At 39.4% G+C, this 21,720-nt stretch overlaps 1 protein-coding gene across 1 annotated transcript; it reads left to right on the top strand.

The window, feature by feature from the left end:
• Positions 1-15,685: 15,685 nt before the first annotated feature.
• Positions 15,686-18,189, top strand: LOC308095313 (macrophage mannose receptor 1-like). The gene is made up of 5 exons (XM_080442313.1): positions 15,686-15,825; positions 15,978-16,014; positions 16,191-16,586; positions 17,201-17,619; positions 17,929-18,189. Exons 2-5 carry the CDS (start codon positions 15,978-15,980, stop codon positions 18,028-18,030), a joined length of 954 nt encoding a protein of 317 aa, XP_080298439.1. The 5' UTR covers positions 15,686-15,825; the 3' UTR covers positions 18,031-18,189.
• Positions 18,190-21,720: the final 3,531 nt, after the last annotated feature.

Genomic DNA, 21,720 nt, shown 5'->3' with positions numbered 1-21,720 from the left:
CTCTCTGTGTGTGTGTGTGTGTGTGTGTGTGTGTGTGTGTGTGTGTGTGTGTGTGTGTGTGTGTGTGTGTGTGTGTGTGTGTGTGTGTGTGTGTGTGTGTGTGTGTGTGTGTGTGTGGGGCGTGACCGCCATGGCGAGGGGGGACTGTCGCGCCTGGCTTCTTGGATGGGGAGAGGTGGAGGAATGTGGCGCCGGGGCGTGCGTGCTCATGAATCCTGTAAACAACACTGCCGCCTGGCGGCCGCAAAATCCACTCAAAATACCATCTGACATTATCATGTCAGAATAATATTGTATGTATGGTATGGTATGGTATGGTATGTATGTATGTATGTATGTATGTATGTATGTATGTATGTATGTATGTATGTATGTATGTATGTATGTATGTATGTATGTACAGTATATGTATAGTATATATATATATATATATATATATATATATATATATATATATATATATATATATATATATATATATATATATATATATATATATATATATATATATATATATATATATATATATATATATATATATATATATATATATATACAGTATATGTATAGTATATATATATATATATATATATATATATATATATATCCATGGTATTATGAACCATAGGGGCCTATATTTTACCTATACTAAAATAAACAAATAAACAAACAATATAGTAGGCCTATCTACATGTGTGGGCGGACTAGCCTATGTGTCTGACGCGCACGTTGAATTGAGCATGCAGTCAGTGCTCGCATCGTTCATTTTGCAGATTGGCAGATTTCCATGTTTAACCGCGGTTATCTTATGGTAATGTGACAGATGATTCAGAATAGGCCATTCATCATCTTCACTCGGTTAACTTGATAAATTATATATATCACTGAGACACCTATAGCCTATACAAAGTTTGTATAGGCTATGGGGGGGGGGAATATAATATTGTGTGGAATATCATGAATGCATGGTGTAGTATACATGGCTTATACAGGATGCATGTCTACATTCCCATTTCTCTCTTTCCAAAATATAGGCTACTTCTAGTAGTTATTAACCACTTGCACCTGGCTATGTTTTGCAACGCCAGGGTACACGTTTTCAAAAAATATCCAAAGTATATCAACATAAAAATAAATACATACAATAAATATCAAAACATATTACAGACATGGAAAAAAATGATTTTAATAGGGCTTTAGCGGTTGGTTAGTTGGTCCACTGTCCAATCCAGTGTTACAATATACAATTATGTTGCTGTTTATGCAGTAGGCCTACTGCTTCATGGTCTTTGCTGCTTATCATCGCAAGTTAAAAAAAACACAGATACAGGACGACAAGTAAGCAAAATTATGTTTTCATTTTCATCCTTTTAAGACGCAAAACAAAAGGGAGAGAAGCAACGCATGTTTTCCCTCATTATCATTAAGGGACAGAGTAGTGACACCTGATGACCACTAGAGGGAGCTCTAGGTTCAAGTAGCATTCTACTATTAATACAAAAAAATAATCTGTATTAAAAGCAACCCCTTTACCAAAAGAAGGCCTCAACATTCACTGTGGTTAATACATACTGGCAAGCACAGTACCATCTATCTGTAGCCTTTTACTTAGATTTTGAAAATGTAGCCTATTGCACTGGTTCTCAACCTGTGGGTCAGGACCCTCAGGGGGGTTCCCCACATGATTGTGGGGGGTCCCCAGATGACAGTGGAGTGACAATTTATGGACTTTTAAGACCTTTTTAATACCTCAAAAAAAGAAAGGGAAAAAAGACCATAGCAGCATCAAAAGTAATCAACAAACTATACTATAAAGACTTGTCAAACAGTGGCCAAATTGTCAAATAATATAAGTTAAATAGTAAAATAAATACATTTTGAAAATAGCCGATCTACAAGCTCACAATGCTGTGTTGTGAGCTTGTAGTTCTGCTATTTTCACAATATTTATCTGTGGAACCGAGTCAAACTAAATGTAATGCCTCACAGTAACTCCTACATTCCAAGTGCTTATCAGGGTGGGGGGGTGCCCAGTTCACATGTGATTATTTTGGGGGGTCACCCCCTGAAAAGGTTGAGAACGCCTGGCCTATTGCACTGAATGCAGCCTAGGTTCCTCTCTGATACCTGCTCTCACCTTGGACTAATGGCTCAGATGACCCAGAGTGAAAAGCTCATATGCTCAATTTGTGTATATGTAAATTTCCCATCGTGTTTGGCATCTTGCATTTCCTGTGTGTCAAATACAGTGGCTTTGCATAATCGATTATTTGATTTAGCAGTATGGGCAGAAAGGAGACCAGAAGCAAATGGGTGAATAATGCTTAAAACACACAAATAAATAGAACCAAACAGTGATTGATATTGTTAAATGGCGGTGTGTGAAGTGATTTCTTTGTATTTTGTAGCCTGTTGTTTGTACTTAAACATAAAAGCATTGTTACTTGTAACACTTGTAGCAAATTGTACTGCCAACTGGGTTGGCTCAGAATGACTTACTGTAAGCATCAAGGATGCAACAGCAAGCCCATCGATGAATCATCTAGGAATGGCCTCTATTTATCTTGTTTATATGTATTTATATCAGGGCTCAATGGATGATCATCTCTATAGCAGACGAAGGCTGGTAGTTGTAATTCATTTTCTCTAAGGCGGGGGTTCTCAAAGTGGGGTCCGGGGACCCCCAGGGGTTCCCAGAGGGGTTCCAGGGGGTCCCCAGCTAAATGTGTTACCGACCGTGGCTATTTAAAAATAGCAGATATACAAGCTCACAGCATGCCACGCTACAAGCTTGTACATCTGCTATTTCTGAACATTTTTGAAAGTATTTGGATCATTTTTAAACATTTTGTATTTTTAACATAAATCTTCTCTTCTGGGGGGTCCCTGGCACAAAATCTTTTCACATGGGGGTCGGCGGCCAAATACATATCAATTTGGTGGTCCTTAACATGAAAATGTTTGAGAACTACTGCTCTAAGGCTCTAGCAGTGAGTTTCTAGGCAGTGGTGGACAAAGTTGAGTCAAACAGCTACTCCTGGTCAAATATTACAACATTTTGAAGGTTATATTCGGTCAAATTTGTACTTGAGTTAAAGTACTGGGGTAGGCCTACTTGCTTTAAAAATATTTAAGTATTTGAATACTTAAGTATTCAAAAGTACAAATTATAAATTGCATTTTCTTTTTATAGAAATAGATCGATAATAGTGAAAATAGCAGATCTACAAGCTCGCAAGGAGTCGCGATGCGATGCTTTGTGAGCTTGTAGCTTGGCTATTTGAAATAGGTCTTGGGTTCATTAATAATTAACCTTTTCCCTTCCTAGATATGTAGTGGAGTCAAAAATACAATTTGAAAGTCTTCAAGAATACAATTACTCAAATAAAGTACAGACACTCAAAAAATGTACTTAAGTACTCAACTGTCCACCACTGGTTTCTAGTCTCATGCTTTGATGCTACAAAAGAAATGTGACATGAAAATTAAACAGGCTAAACATGCTTATGAATGTTTGCCTATCTGAATGTGTGCTAACTTAACCCATTAAGACCGGGAACGCATCTGCATCATTTTAGATTTCTTTGGCTATTCAAAAATAGCAGATATACAAGCTCATAGTGCCGTGCTATGAGCTTGTAGATCTGCTATTTTTTTAATCTTAAGTGACACAGATGCGTTCCTGGATTGAATGGTTTAACACATGCTGCCTTGAGCTGACTTCTCTAATAGCTTAGACAAATCAGGAGAGGAAGGTCACACTCGATTAAACCCTCCATTACCTGTGTATGGAAATGAAGTCTTATCATGTGTTCATGCTATCTAATAGTTACCCTGGCTTTAACCCATCCATTTACCGCGCTATGAGCTTGTAGATCTGCTATTTTTGATATATTTTTTAAAGCATTTGTAACTCAAATCTTTGCTTCTGGGGGTCCCTGGAACAAAATATTTTACAAATACCACCTGAAAATAACATTTCTGTTCATTAAAGAGCTGGAGACATGAGGTGACCCCTGTTATTGAACAAACTATAGCAATGATTACTATCAGAAAAAAGCGCTTTAACCGTTGTTTTGACAAAAGAATATCACTTACCCTACCTTTAAATAGGCCATATTTAATTATTGTATACTCAAAATGTGGTTAAAGAATTGTGGAAATAGCTGATCTACACGTCATGATGTGACGTTGTGAGCAAGTGTGCAACATAATTGTGATTATCACAAATAATTCAGATTTGGCGATTATGTAATAATTGTGACAGGCCTAATTGTGGAGCAGTGTGTGGATTCATTGTATGGCGGTCAAATCAGTACTTTATTACTGGGAACTACACACCGGCCTTTGAATATTTATGGATCTCTTATCTGTCCTCAACAGCTTTGTTTATCTATGGAGTTAATTCTACACAGTATGCCCGCATGCCTTTGTAAGACCCTTACTGATTCATACACAGTTATTGATCCCGGAGAGAAACTAAATTCTCATTTGGGGCTGAAAACTCTTTATGGCTTTTGGTACAGAAAAGGATGAGCATTGAGTGGATCAATGGAGGGGGGGAGAGAGAGAGAGAGCAAACAGACTAAAAAAGATGGCCTTTTCACAAGAGAGACTGTTCCCATTCTGGTATTACCAGTGTTCAGCAAAGCCTAATTTATACTTTGTCGTGCGACAGTGCAATGCACGGAAAATAGCTGATCGATAAGTATGTACATTAAATTAGGAAACTGTTTGTTTAGGAAAAGTTTTGTAGCTTAGTTTTAGTCTTTTTAAACTAACACAAATTGAAGGAATGCCATGAATTATAGAGCTGAAACTAAAAGTTTGCTTTGTACGAGTATCTTTCTCTTCTTCGACGGTGGCTGAGGCATTGTTGCGTGCAGATAGGATACTGGCAGCAGCCCTACTGAAGCCAACATGCTGTGTTTCTTACCGTGTATCCTAGATGCGAGGAGTGAGGAATCTGAGGATACATTTTCACACTCACTTGTAAACCTGTTATGCAAAGTAGCCATTTGGGTACTTGGCTCGTGAATCTACATGGGGGGGGGGGGGGCACGTTCTAGCGCGTGCACTGTACTGTGCCGTACCTTGCGCGTGAAAAAATTACTCCATGACACCACTGTATATAGATATGACTAACTTATACACTAAAATTATACACTAAATGAATTCTATTTTTTACACTAGTTAAAAGCCTGTAAACCTTAAATTACACTCCATCATGCACTCCACACTATTGACTGTCTCGACTGACACCTTGTGTCAAACTTGCATCTGTTTTGTCACTAATATATGAGGAGGTTTATCACAGCAGTCTCTCGGACCACTAGGCATGCAGTGTCCACTTCCGTCAGCAGAGCTATAATGATGTGGTGGACGACCTAGCTAAAGGTCACAGTCTCAATTTCACTGTTGCATCTAAACACAAATGAATTGCACAGTATTTGCATAAGGCAAGGCAAGTTTATTTGTATAGTTTATTTGTATATGCCCTTAAACCCTCCGTTAAACCCTGAGGAAGACTTCACTGTCGAAACGTTGGTTTCATTTTACTCTGTGCCGCGCTATGAGTTTGTAGATCTGCTATTTTTTAATATAACCAAAGAATAAGATAATGGTTAAAATGGGTTAAATAAAAAAAACTCCCTCCACATGGACTCTGCCTTGTCGTGGCGTGGAGGTTTGCGTGCCTCTGTGACCCTTGATCCCTGGAGGTCAGAGGTCACAGAGGTCAGACCAAAGACCAAAATCCACGACACTTGTGGTGTTCTGGGACCCATCTGGTACCGATCTATCTACTGCCCCCTGGTGGATGATGTGTGCTGCTGGCCCCGCCCACTGACCACCACGTTAGTAGCAACACACACAAACACACACACACACACACACACACACACACACACACACACACACACACACACACACACACACACACACACACACACACACACACACACACACACGTGTCTTAAGAAAAAAGAAGAAATCCGAGCTAAGTGTGTTTTTCTACATCTCATAACATGGGAGTGGATGGACTGACAGTTTTTGGGACGACTTAATTTCTGCTTCTCTCATTCTCTCGTAGTCAAGGGATCATTCATAGGTTGGGGAAGAGCACCCTCTAGCGTAATTTCTAAAGAAAAAGTATTATTTTTTAATTGACGGAGATCTCTGTCAATGGCAGGGAATGTCTTAAGTATTGATAGTGTTCTAAGTGATGATAACACTAATAATGATGATAATAATAATAATACTTTATGACTTTTCTCTTTCACTGCTGTAGAGTGTGACTGACTCTGCTGCCCCCCGCTGTCCTGACTGACTTCCTGAACAACATGGACGTGTGCGTCACCAATGTAAGTCCCAGTGCTGTAAAGTAACTATGTAACCTATTGGGGTGACGAGCCACCCTAATAGGGTGACACCACACCCTATTAGGGTGTCACGACACCCTATCGGGTGACACAATTGACGTGTCATCCTAATAGAGTGTCGTGTCACACTAATTGAAGGATACTCCAATAGAAAGGTTTGTTTGACACTGTACTATCTATCCTGCAATAGAAAGAAAACACAAACACTCATAACTTCAAAAACACTGGTATGGAACTCCTGGTTTAATAGGATGGGGTTCAATTCCCTACAGTGTCCTACTGATATTTATCTATGATATTGTAATAGTAATCATTCATAACTATCATATATCTTCTATTGTAATAGTTAGTAATCATTCATAACTATCATATATTGTAATAGTTATCATAACTATCATTCATCTTCTATATAATAGTTATCATTCATATATCTTCTAATACACCACTCTAGCTCCACCCCTTCCTCTCTCTAGCTCTGCCCCTCTAGCTCCACCCCTTCCTCTCTCTGGCTCCGCCCATCTAGCTCCGCCCCTTCCTCTCTCTAGCTCCGCCCATCTAGCCCCACCCCTTCCTCTTTCTAGCTCCACCCCTTCCTCTCTTTAGGATTTGAACCAAGTGCTGATGCGTGAGCAACAACTTACAAGGTATCCTGCCACTAGTCCTGCGACTAGTCTGCTGCGCCACTGGTACCGGCCAATCATCACTGCTTTCCTTTTTCTTTAAAGGAAGATTTCAGGGTAAAGAGTGAGTGGGGTCTGAACCCACAATCTCTGGAACATGTCGGCATTGACTCAACCCACTGTGCTACCAGCTGCCTTGCTGTAAGAAGGCTTTTTTCCGGGCGGATTTAAACTTCTTGAAGTTAGTCTTTAAAGGAAGGTTTCAGGGTAAAGAGTGAGTGGGGGTTTGAACCCATAATCTCTGGAATATGTTGGCAGTGTTGGCATTGACACAGAACCCACTGTGCTACCAACTGCCTTGCTGTGAGAAGGTTTTCATTCCTCTTTGGGGAACAACACACAACAATACAAAGAAAAAAAAAATCTTTACAGCATAGTATTTTGTCTATGGTTTGTTGTGCCATTGCTTGTCTAGATGTTTGAATGTTAATGTCATCAAAATACAAATCCGTTATTGTCATATCTTATAGTCATTAAATAGAGTTGCATCTTCCATATCAGTGTGGCTCAGGAGATATACCAGGGATTCATAAGCTGAAGGTTTAGGCTTTGAAACGCCTTAATATGATTTTTCACTCTCAATATAAAATCGAAGAGGTTGGTTAAGCATTGCATTCTTACGTGAGTTTTCCATGTTAGTGTGGCTTGAGGTATTATTCAGGGTTTTATAAATAAAAGGTTCAGGGATCAAACCTCATGAAGAACATTATCATCACTCTATCTAAATTCTAAAAGGTGGGTTAAATATTACATTCTCGGTTGCATCTTCGATGCCAGTGTGGCTCAAACGTTAAATCAGTGGTTTATAAACAGAAAGTTTAAGGGTCAAAACTCCAGAAGAAAATAAATTCACTCTCTGTCTAAATTCTCAAAGGTGGGTGATGTAATACTATTGCATCTTCCATGCCGGCTAGCATGTGAGATAAATCAGTGATTTATAAACCGTTGGTTAAAGGTTCAAAACTCCTAAAGAACTTTTTCACTCTCCATCTAAATTCTAAAAGGTGGGTTAAGTATCACATTCTTAGTTAAGTATTACATTTTCAATTCCATCTTCCATGCTAGCATGGCATGTGAGTCAGGAGTACAAACCATGGCTCAAATGATGAATCAAGGGTTTATAAACAGAACGTTTAAGGACCAAAACTCCAGAAGGAAAAAAATCACTCTCTGTCTAAATTCTCAAAGGTGGATGAAGTATTACATTCTCAGTTAATAATTACATTCTCAATTGCATGTTGCATGCTAGCATGGCACATGAGTCAGGAGTACAAACCATGGCTCAAATGATAAATCAGGGGTTCATAATCTTAATATTCTGGGTTCAAAACTCCCAAAGAACATTTTTCACTTTCCATCTAAATTGTGAAAGGTGAGTTAACTATTACATTCCCAATTACATCTCCTATGTCTGTGTGGCTCAATAGGTGAATAAGGGGCGTATAATCCAAAGGTTCTGGGTTCAAAGCTCCCAAAGAGCATTTTTCACTCTCCATCTAAATTGTGAAAGGTGAGTTAACTATGACATTCCCGATTAAATCTCCTATGTCTGCGTGGCTCAATAAGTGAATCAGGGGTTTATAATCCAAAGGTTCTGGGTTCAAAGCTCCCAAAGAGCATTTTTCACTTTCCATCTAAATTGTAAAAGGTGAGTTAACTATTACATTCCCGATTGCATCTCCTATGCCAGCGTGGCTCAATAGAAGAATCAGGGGTTTATAAACCAAAGGTTCAGGGTTCAAAGCTCAACTAATACAAAAAACCAACTCCAACAACTAATACAAAATATCTCAAACAACCAAAACAACAATCAATACTAAACTTCAAAGTGCCTCAATAAAAAAAACATAAAACAGTGGTAAAAAAAATCAGCTATAATGTCAATGACATACAACAAAAATTGCTTTGCTTAATATGTACATATTTATTAAGCTCCTCCCACTGGAGGTGGGCTTTACCCATTCTCCTCCCCCTCCTACCGGAGCTAAAAGAGGGCGTGAGGAGGGAGGCGGGCTTAAAAAGAGCAAAGATAGAGATTTACCAGGACCAAGATTCAAACCCCCAACCTTCCACCTGCGAGGCCTCTCCTTTTCTCTTGCGCCACCAGGCTTTTCACACTAATTAGAAACTCGAGGTAATATTTAAAGTTTAAGGGAGAGGTGGCAGGTCAAAAGTTGAAAGTCTACAGCAAACACCTCTCCCCCTGACAGAATGACTGAATCTACTAGATTCACTGATGATCAGGGTTCATTATGACACAACTTTTTTTTAGTTTTAGGTTATTGTTAAAAACCATCTGTTGAAAAAAAAATGCAACGGATGGTTGGAGAGCAAACAGAGGGATGTTTAATGTTATCAAAACACATTCGTTATTGTCATATCTTAAAGTAATTTATCAATTTCAGAAGACCAAAACTATCAGTTTTAATGTGTGAACCTGGCTCAGAGGTCAAACAAAATAAGAGCAATACACTTAAACACAGAATTGATTATGAATATAAAGACAAAGGCTAATTAACTAATTGTTTGAGTGAGTTAGTCTGCAGAATCTGTAGTGGATGTGTGTAAAGCAGTGGTTTTCAAAGTGGGGTTCAGGGGACCCTCATGGTTTCTTGAGGGGGTTCTAAATGTCCCCTTACATTTCTGTAACTCCCGAGTGTACAAAATGGAACCAAATGGACCCCTAATGGTCCATTTGTACACTCTCAGAGATATGGGGGTCATTGAAATTAAAATGTCTTAGAAGTAAGGAGTTGGATGATGGATGCAAACCAAAAGACAAACAAGCCGAGGGGAGAATGAGAGACTCCAAAAGTAATGAAGACTGCTGTCACTATGCGAGTCAGGAGGGAGTGCAGGACAGAAAGACCAAGGCAGACTAGTTCAGATACAAGGAGTTTTCTTTTTTTTATTATGACAAAAAACAGGGAACACAAGGAGCACGAGAAGGACTAGGAAGGCACTTGCAAGTTTCACTTGTAAAAGCACAAGAAGATAGCCTACATACACCGAATCAAGGAGACTAGATCAAACACTAAGATACTCACAGACAACTACATACAACAAACAGACTGGCAGTGAAGGGCAAACAGGAACACATTGGAGTCACAGGTGCATATGTATGGACAATCAACACACGATTGGCTAGGGCTAAACAAGACACAGGTGAACAACATTTGCAAATGATAGGGTGAGACAAGATAGGTAGCAGCAAACAGGAAACACTCAGACATCACTTCAAAACAAAAGGTACACAAGTGTAAATTAAAACTAGAACTAAGAAGGTATATTTCTAAAATATGTAAAGAAACACAACTGTATTGTAAAACACCAAGTATAACTAAGAAACAAGAAACACAACAAGAAAACACAACAGTTATTGTTAAAAAACAGATCTGTTGGAACATCTTTCTCTGCACCCAGATTTACTCTTTCGTTGAGAGCAAACAGAGGGATGTTTAATGAACCCCGATGGAAACAAGCCTTTGGCTTTTCTGTCTATCTATTTGGCCTTCAATTCTTAGCACGTCACAGTGGCCTACTGGATTAACAGCCTGCCTGAGTTACAGAAGGTTATGTGTTCGATTCTTAACCCTGACATTGTGTGAAAATAACAACACATTTGGAATAAATATATGTGTTCTTTTTAAGTTTGAAATATAAATCTTTTTCATGGGGGGCCCTGACACTACATCTTTTCACATTGAGGTCTACTGCCACATACATGTCAATTTGGGGGGTCCTTGAGAACAAAATGTTTTAGAACCACAGATTCCTAGGATACAGCTGTAGCTGAATGGATAGAGTGACTACCTAGGGAGCCAAAGATTACAGGATACAGGTTCAAGGCTCAACCACAGCAGTATGTCAAGATGTCCCTCTGCAAAACATTTAATGCTGTTCCTCTGGGGGCAGACATCAGCTGGGTAAAACTGATCAGCTGCATTTTCCCCATAGGTCAAATAGGTATTATTATGAGTGTAATGATCCCGTTTTTTCACCATAACTGCACAGGACATCAGTTTTATGTCTGTTTACATTTAGAATGTGATTTTCAGTGATGGAGACAAACCGCACAGGCATTCACTGTACTTTGGTACATTTTGTAAACTTATGAAACTTATACTCTTATAGTATAATTAAAATAATAATATCAGTATAGTCTGACTTTTTTAAATTTTTTACAGCTTAAATTTGGTAAAACTTGACTGCCCTTTTTTTCTTTCATTTTTGTTTACAATTCAGTACAGTCTGCCTTAATCTTCAGACCAAAGAGACAGATATAGGCAGTGGTGGAAAAAATACTTTTTTATTTAAGTAAAAGTACCAATACTGCAATACAGAAAGTAGTAAAAGTCCAGAATTCCAAATTTACTTGAGTAAAAGTACACAAGTATTGGCATAAAAATGTACTTAAAGTACCTATACTATATCTTAGAACTATATATATATACATATATACACATACACATATATATATACATATACATATACACACATATATATATACACACATATATATATATATATATATATATATATATATATATATATATATATATATATATATGGTTTAGAAGTTTTAACTTATACAGACACTTTAAATACTCAAAACTGAACCACATGTGACAATAAATGGGACTGCAACAAGGATTTCCCCTCAAGATTACAATGATTTTTATTCAACAATTCCGATATTAAAAGTACTTTATTGTATAGAATGGTTTAAAGATCATATAAAAATAGACGCTATATACTCTTGATACACTACTAAAAACTGCAATTAGAAGATGGAAAGTGAGTACCACAGGATGGTAGGCTGTAGCCACAAGGAAGGGAGGGGAACTATGGCTTAACACGACTAGGTGCCCTACTACACACACACCTTCAGAGGAGAAGCTATAAGGCATTAAATACATTAAAGCAAAAGCGTGCAAAGAAGGTCGAGTGCAAAATACCAACGAGTAAAGGGGGGGGGGGGGACCACTGTGAGCCTACCCACCTAACCCATCCAGAGGGCCACTTGCTCCACCAATCATGTAGCACTCGGAAACACAGAGAAGAAAAAGGTTATTATTCACAGTAATTGAGTATAAAACAGTATAGATGGGTTTCCGCGCGACGTCATCACAGAGCAGAGTGTGCAATCTGCGCATGCGGGAGGTAGAACGACCCGGAAGTGCCATTCACTCTATTGTTATTTTCGGGATTTAGATAGGCATAATGCTGCTATTATAGGCATAATAGGCATAATGCTGCTATTATATACAGACAGATCCAACTTCCGACAAATCATTTTTATTGAGTAAAGAAGATATTACAAACTGCATCATTTAATCTACTTTCATTAAACCCGGTGAAGACCATTTATTTTATCAATGTACTATGGCCAGAGATGCTGCGGGTAATAGCGCCCTCTACAGGCTCTTCCCTCCACTGCGCGCGCATCATCCTCTCATGTTTACCAACGGGAAACCCATCTATAAGAGGAGCTAATTAGTTCTTGGGGGAAATACGATAATTGTTACAATGAACAACCAAAGCTTACAAATACGTTTCGCTGGCCACCAAATACTAGGTGGATAAAACGATGAAATAAATATTTAAAAAAAAACATACATAACAAAACAACAGTGGCAGTCATAGTCTACAAAAGAAACAAATGATAGACATTAAATACACTGTAAAACAGATCTATTATATAAAAACAAAATAATGACAATTACCTCTGTCTGACTATTGAACACAACCCATGTGGAAGGCGCAACACAGGAGAGCAGAGTCACTATGGCGCAGGGCCTAAAGTGTGACAAACAAAGGGTCAGTCTCAAGCAGGTAAAATATACATGTACTTTCACCTATTATCTACAATATACACCTACCCGGGGCATTGCACAGAGCAGAGGCAACCTGCTACTGAAAACAGGAAGTAGGAGGGGCTGTGGCATGCCTATCTCCACAGTAGCCCAGGAGGAACATTTCCTGACTGGCTACACTAGTTTTACCATGTATAGTAGTAGTGAGGTAGTCTGAAAGGGAATGCACAGTCAATTTGAGTCCAATATGAGTGCTCATGCTTGTTTACACCTGTAATTATAGTGCTATACAAGCATATTACATTGCATTTATATAATAATATAATTGCATTTAATAATTATATATTAATAATTGTAATACTAGTCATTAAGCTACTAATATAGACTGAAGTAATTAAAGTGGGTCATGTTTGCATGTTTGGAATTGTAACAGCTGAAATCAATAATATATCAGTATTCTGATATTAACCTGTGGGCCGCATTAAGTGAAGGTGGGGGCTGCATGTGGCCCCCGGGCCGCCAGTTGCCCATGTATGATGTAGATCAACAAAGCAAAGAAATGGGCATAGGGGAACAACTAATCCACACGTTCCAGTTCCAGTGTCGCAGGTCAGCCTGGTGAGAGGCAGTGTTCAGTCCTTATTCCAACACCCTATAGGTGCCGGAATGGATTTGTACGTGGTTCCTGCAGTCTGCTGTTTGAGTCTAAGGTCTTGAAGTCTTCTCTTCAGTAGACTGATAGACCCCCCTCCTCTGTCCATCCATTAGCCTAGAATGTTTAGAGTACAAACTGCATTTAAGAATAAGGAAGATGAATGGGATACACTTTCGGGAATGGGAACACTTAACATTTTTATCAGCGAGAACTTACAGATCTTAAATACAAAGTCAAAACATTGGACAACAATGCTGTCCACTGAACCATTGTTAACTTTCTACATTTTTATCCCACGATTTTTGTAACCCATTTTTTCACCCAGTGCCAATTATCTAAGTAATCCTGGGCGCTACACTCCCTCTGCCAGCCTAGGGAGAGCCTAGAGCCGAGCTCATGCCTCCTTCAATGCACGAGAGCTATAGCAAGCCGCTTCTTATCACCTGACGGGGGAGTTTCCCTGGTTAGACGTAGCGCATGGAAGGAAATTGTTATTCCAACCAGTTCTTTTCCCCTCCATCAGGCGCCCCGGCTGACCAGGGGGAGGCAGTATAGTGACCAGGATTACTGCATGTTTTTGTGAGGGTACCTACCCTAGGACACACGGGGAGAACATGCAAACTGTTATTCTAAGGCCATTGTGTTTACAATGTTTCTTCACTCAAAAGAAAGAGTGTGTTGGCATATTCAGCTAGGGACAACTAGTGGACACAGAACCAGTCTATGTGTCAGATATGTACACTATACGACTCGGAGAGGCCGCGAACCCCCAAAATAATCATGTTTGAACTAGGGACCCCCCACCCTGACAAGCACTTGGAAATGTAGGAGTTGAGAGGCATTACATTTAGTTTGACTCCGTTCCACAGATAAATAGTTTGAAAATAGCAGAATGTAAATGTTTGTAATAATAATCAAAATCTACAAAGTAACTAGTAATTAAAGTTTTCAAATAATTGTAGTGGAGTAAAAGTACAATATTTGCCTCTGAGATGTAGTGGAGTAGAAGTAAAAGTATTGCTAATTGGAAATACTCTAGTAAAAGTACCTCAAAATTGTACAGCACTTGAGTACATGTACTTAGTTACTTTCCACCACTGCCTTTTACTGTTTTTGAATTTGAATCCTGAAAAAGTATTTGTAGTAGTAGTTTTGGACATATGAGGTTTCCACCCGACAGAGCTGATATGGTAGGACAGAATCTCCAAGGCGCATTTATTTAAATTTACACATTTCATACACAAAAGGCAATTACTTAACCCATTCAATCCGGGAACACATCTCTGTCATTTTTAGATTTCTTTGGCCATTAAAAAATAGCAGATATACAAGCTCATAGACGCATAGGGCATTTGCTAAATCTGCTATTTCTGGTGAAGAGATTTGGTGTAGACTCTCGTCAAAGTACAGTTGTAACCCAAGTCCGTTTCACTAAGACTAGGTTTAAGTTAATTGAGGTGTCTAGATTAGGGCCTGTGGGAAGAAACCAGAGAGAATAGATGTGTTGACTATTTGCAGAAGATCTGAGGCCATGCAGTTTGAAGCATTTAAAAAAAAGAAGCCTACTGGCAGAATATCAAGGCAGAGGAGGAATTCAGATGTTGTATAATGTCTGCCACGTTTTTTATTGTTAATCACAATCAACAATAAAATGTTTTGTACTTGATTTTGAGGCACGGACTGCTAGTCAAATTTTCTGTCATCAGTGAAATAGGAGGCAAATTCATTACAGGCTCTGGTGGATAGAAATCCAGAGGCTACTGACACAGGAGGGTTCGTTAGCCTGTTGACAGAAGCAAACACGGCTTGTTTTTGGTGATGGTGTCCGAGCAGGAAAACCACCTAGCATTTGTCAGTTCCAAATAATTGTCCTGGGGTTTGTCAAGTGGATGTTAAATCACCAACAATAACTACACTGTCAAAGTCAATGTAGTGACCACTTCTCAGGAAAGTCCTCAAACAGTTGCACAGTATTAGGTGGCCTAGATATTTAGGAACATAGCTTGAGAGGAGGAATTCAACTGAAACTGGAGAGCCAGATATTCAAAAGAGGCAAGATTTCCATAATTATTCCCTCCAATCAATGCATTGGTGGAAATCATTAAAGGCTATTGCAACTCCACCTCCTTGAGGGAATAAGAGCGAAGGACAGACATTTCAACAGGTATCAGAGATACGAGCAGAGAGAAAGAGAGAGAGAGAGACAGAGAGAGAGACAGACAGAGAGACAGAAATAAGACATAATGTAGAACAAACTGAAGAAGAAAAGATAATTTGTGGGATCTTTGCTAAAGGTAAGGTAGGCCAAATACTCTGTTTTACACTGGGTATATTCAGTGGCGTCTTTGGGGGTTCAAATTTCAGGTATTTTATTCATACATCCTCCACCTCTAATAATAATAATAAGCATCTTAATGTAATGTTTTGTCTTTTTCTGTTTCAAAAGATGATGGGGGAAATATTGCTCTTCCTCACTCTCTCAGGTTAGAGAACTGTGTGTGTGTGTGTGTGTGTGCGTGTGCGTGTGCGTGTGCGTGTGTATACGTTCATGCATTCTTGTGCAAGCAAACTTCTATGAACTGACCATGATTTTACAGACCATTACAAGCTCGAATTACACAATTCTATACCAGCGAATGAATTCTCTGTCTCCTGACAGGCTTGTGGAGCCTGTCCTCTTGTGAGGCGGTCAGAAAGTTCCGCTATGTGACGGAGAAGAAGACCTGGACCGAAGCTCAGAGTTACTGCAGACACAACTACGATGACCTGGCCAGCCTACTCAACATGGAGAACATTAGCAGTCTTCTGAAGAATCGTGAATTACACATGGATAGGCCGAATTCTGGGGTTGCGTGGATAGGACTTTCTGATGACAGGGGAAATTGGACGTGGTCCCTGAACAGCACGGGCCATCACAAAAACACACACTTTACCAACTGGCATCAGGGCGAACCTAATCTTTTCAAAGGAAAACAGATTTGTACCTCCATAAATTTATCCAGTTACTGGTCGGATCTGCGCTGTGATTCTAAATACCAATCAATCTGCTACAATGGTGAGCCTTTACAATTATGTCTTCTGCATTGTCTCGTGTCTATTAACCACCGGCCCTTAGATAGGCCCTATATACACATCACGACGAAAAGCAAAAGTAACCGATCTGCAACTTTGTGGATCGATTTTAGAAAATTACCAAAATGTTGAAAACATGGTGACAAGCAGGTATTGATGGCATTCATTGTGTTGTAACCAACAATAGAGGCCAGGTAATAGCTTAGTTTTGGCCAAGTGCATCAGAGTGGGTATAATGATTAAGTAAATTAACAGAACATTTGTCAAATAAGATTTTAGCAATCACATAAAGGCGGTCAGATCAGCGGTTCTGGACAACCGCCTATCCGACCGGCTCGACACCGAGTACTGCACTCCCTCGGGTCCTGCGCGACACGTGGGCCGAGTTTGAGGTCGGTCGACTGGTTCTCGAGATATGTAGTGAACTACGGGCGCACAGACATGCGTGTGTTTTGCATTTATAGGATAAGTAATATGTAATAGATTATATTTTGAATGTAACCAGTTATTACTCCATGTAGTAACTAACACTTTGTCTTGGGCATAAAACTCTTAGTTCAAACTCAAGTATTTTTTGTACTCCACATTGTGTTCTAGGTTCTGCTTACTTTGTCCAGGCCACTAAGCGATCTTGGTTTGAGGCTCAGGAATACTGTAGGGATGAGTACATGGATCTGGCCAGTGTGATGGACGAAACTGAGAATGCAGAGATTACCAAAAAGCTGGAAAGGCCATGGACCTGGATTGGTTTGTACAGAAAGCCCTGGGCTTATTGGTCTGAGCAGCTGAGTGTCAACTTCACACACTGGGAAGTGGGTCAGCCCAAAAATATAATTGCAAGCTGTGTTGCAATTAACACCAACACAGGGATGTGGTTTAATGTACAGTGCACTAAGAAATTACCTTTTGTCTGCCAAGAGAACACCACCACTCAACACCAGGCGAGGCTCAAGGTGAAGATCAGCTCCGGGGCTGATATGAACGATCCAGAAGTCCAGCGTCAGCTTCTACAGCAGGTAAGATGGTGGACCACAGAATCCTTGCCGTAAAGGGAAACTTTGAAGGTGTATGTGTGAAAATCTGACAACGTTTACCAGTGTGTTATGCCCGCTCTCAATGGTGCTGGAAAATCTTCCGAAGCCTCAACTTGATTCCATTCAATGCTTTCCCTTTTCTGTTAAACGTAACTCTCTGTGGACTTGTTCTGCGCCTGGGTCCCCAACACACTACCATGATGAAATGCAAGTGTCTTCTCAAAGTTCAGGAACACATACCTGTGTTATTTGTGAAGGATCTCAAGAGGTTGTCTGTTTTTTCCTCTCTAGGTGCATGCTATGTTGGAGAAGCAGGGGATGTCTGATTTCAAGCTACGCTGGACCCAGAGAGACGGGAACATTTTCCACAAGGAGCCAAAAAAGAAGAATTGAGGCGGTATGTCCTTTTGGCTTTGCTCAGATGGCAGTAGTCTTATGTGTGTATATCACTTAAGCCATATCATATATACTTGCCCATGTAAGCGCAAATGACGTTTCATCGCAATGCGCTGTGAAGTTGTAGAACAGCTATTTTGGATACATTTAATACATTTGAAATGTTTATTATTATTGTATTTGCCCAAAATGGGGAAGTCAGAGTTAATACATGTATACTGATTTGATTTCTTATGGGGGGGTGGGGGGGTTGTTGGACCAATCCTGCAGTTCTGAAAACTGAATCTTTAATAGCTCACCAACATTTATGGCAATGTCTTGTGTTGACTGTATGTATTCATTTATTTTAATTTGGCAGGGGTAAAAAAATCCAGAATGGGCTAACCTGGAACGCTTTGACTGAACTGTGCTTTATATCGGTTATTGTTAACCAACCTTTGATGTGATGGCAAAATATATGTTTAGAAACTGTGAGCTTGGAGTGTATGCCACTAGAGGTCACAGTTTACAGAGTATTTTATAATGGCTGAGGGACTAGTGAGGCCCGAGGCGCCAACCGAGTGCCTCCGACCCTCTCAGCCATTATAAAATAAGGTAAACTGAAACCTTGCGTGGCTTATTGCTTTTCTAAAATGGTTACAAATATGGCAACGTCCCAATTAAAACAGTTCTTAATAATTCAATACGAGAACAACAAGAAAGTAGTTCCCGGCTAGTAGTAGTTCCCGGCAAAGGGAGAACCTTATTCTCTCAAGTTTAATACAATACAAGATTTCATGGATCCATCTGTTATGAGTGGGAGGGGATGGATGTATCCATTTAAGGAGAATCAACCTCCTGGCCAGCAAGGTTGTAAATGCAATAACTCGCCATGTGGACGCTGGTGTGTTAGGAATAGAGGAGAGATATAAGCTGATCTAAGGAGTAGATTATAGTGTCTTTGATCACGTCTACTTAACGGAAACCAGCCAATCAGAATCAAGGATTGTCTGCTTTAAACATTTTGCAGGTGCTTGTCTCATTTTGTAATGGGATTGCACCTCCACCACTGAAACAGTGAAGGGAAAGAGGTGGCAAAGCAACAAGGGCAACTACCAGAGGGGACTGTGATGTACCATTCAGACGTGTGTTTGGTTAAACAGTCTTCTCTGTTAGAGCCTCCCATCACTGGAATAGTCTCCCTACCGAAGTAAGAGAGACTACCAACTATTGGACCTTCAAATTCAACCTTAAGATATGGCTTAAAGCAAACCAAATTTCTAATCATGGGTAATTATCAGCTCTATTTGTCACTGGTGTCATTTCTCATATTTTACTGTAATTGTTCTGTCTCCTGTACTGTGTTAATCTTGTACTGTATCGATATGTCTGTTTTTGTATGGATAGTTTTATCACCACTTTATAACAGCCTGCTCAGGGACTACAGATGAAAATTTGCTTTTGGCTTACTCTGGCTCTTTTACATGGATGTGAAAACTGACATGTTGATTAATGTGCACTGTCACTAATAGATACATGAAAAAAAGAGAGAAGGAAGGAAGATAAGGGTTCTATTCACTTCCTTGTTGTTTTTGTTTTTACCTCGTCCTTCCCAAATAATAAATAAATAATAAATAAGTAATGCTGAATTAGATTTAGCATCATTGAAGCAAATTGTGCTAGCAAGATGTTCTTTTGTTTCTTATTTATGCTTACTTGCTGTTACTTTTGAAATGTCCTTTGTTTTGTTTGGCATTTAATTGTTGCACATTTAATGATGCCATGTTATTCATTAAAACTATAATTATGAATCATATTTACACGTTTATTTTTAATCTTTAATGCTACACCATTAGCATAATATGAGACAAAACGTTTCCTTTTGTCAATTAGATGCTGTGGTTCCATCCTGTGATCACACACGCACTGTGCACACACACACACACACACACACACACACACACACACACACACACTTTTCATTTGGGTCTGAGGCTGAAAACTCTTTATGGCTTTTACACATTCAATTAATCCTTATGGGTCCATTTTTACACTCAGGTGTTAAAAGCCTGAGAACCTTAAATTACTGACACCTCTGATCTTTGGATGTTCTTTTTGGTGGATTGAAGATAAAATAAAAACTATTTTGTCACTACATGAGGCGGTTTATCACAGCAGTCTCTCTGACCACCAGGCATGCAGTGTCCACTTCCGCTTAGCAGAGCTGTAATGATGGGGACGGCCTATAGATAAAGGTTGCACTTTCAATTTCCCTATTCCATCATGTATGACTCTGCACCCTGTGTCCTAAACGCAAAACATGACAGACATGAAAATGAAGCAGGCTCGATGCTTATGAATGTTTGCCTATCTGAATGTTTGGTAGCTTTTAACACATGCTGCCATTAGCTGACTTCTCTAATAGCTTACACAAATCAGGAGGGGAAGGCCACACTCGATTAAACCTTCCATTCCCTGTGTATGGAAATTAAGAGGCCAGTCTTAACCTGTTTTCATGCTTTCAAATAGTTACACCAACTTTAAATGACTTTATGAAGTGCCAGTCTAAACCCATGTGTATGTTTCTGATCAGATTTGACATTGAACATTGGAACATAAAAGATACATTTCTGTATCTGCCATTTAAAAAAATGCACAGGGTAGATATGACAAATAACTTAAATAGGCCATATTAATTATTGTAGCCAATACTAAAAATTTGAAAATCTATGAACATTTCAACATGGAAACGATTATGACAATTGTGCAAAATAATTGCGATTATCTCAAATAATTGCTATTAGGCGATTATGTAATAATTGTGACAGGTCCAATTGTGGAGCAGTGTGTGGATTCATTGTATGGCGGTCAAATCAGTATTTCTTTTTACTGGAAACTACACACCGGCCTTTGAATATTTATGGACTCTTATCTGTCCTCAACAGCTTTGTTTATCTATGGAGTTAATTCTACGCAGTATGCCCGCATGCCTTTCTGTTTTTTTTAATATATTTTTGGGGGCTTTTCTGCCTTTATTTGGATAGTACGGTTGAGATAGAAAGGGAACAGGGAGAGAGAGGCAGGGAGTGACACGCAGCAAAGGTCGTCAGGCTCAGGAAAATAACCTGTGAGTCGCTGTCAGGCTACATTAGAGCCTATTTGTGGTATGCACCTTAACCACTAGGCCATCGGCGCCCCTGCATGCCTTTGAAAGACCCTTACTGGTGGTTCATACACAGTTATTGATCCCGGAGAGAAACTCAATTCTCATTTGGGGCTGAAAACTCTTTATGGCTTTTGGTACAGAGAAGGACGAGCATTGAGTGGATCAATGGAGGATGAGAAAAGGATGAAAGAGAGAGACACACACACACACAGTCTTCTCTAAGTTGCAATGTAACACAGCTCTGTTTACACATTTCTTTATTTTGTTCCACTTTTGCTTTGGCAATGTAAATGTATGTTTCTTATGCCAATAAAGAAAATTGCTTGAGAGAGAGAGGGAGAGAGAGAGAAAAAGTATATAATATAGACCGGTGTCCCCTAGGGCTCAATACTAAGCCCCCTCCTTTTCCCCCTCTATATTCTGTGCAAAATCGTGAACCATCCAGACCTCTCAGGTCATCTGAAAAAGGTCTGCTTTACATAGAAGCAGTGTTCTGTTTTTATGCAGCATCTGCAACAAAGCACCAGAAACTGTAGGTCTGC

The sequence above is a fragment of the Gymnoscopelus braueri genome, assembly GCF_963280865.1.
Source record: "Gymnoscopelus braueri genome assembly, chromosome: 11".
Classification (NCBI taxonomy): domain Eukaryota; kingdom Metazoa; phylum Chordata; class Actinopteri; order Myctophiformes; family Myctophidae; genus Gymnoscopelus; species Gymnoscopelus braueri.
Note: the sequence above shows the minus strand (reverse complement) of the source record. Positions and strands in the feature narration are given on the sequence as shown.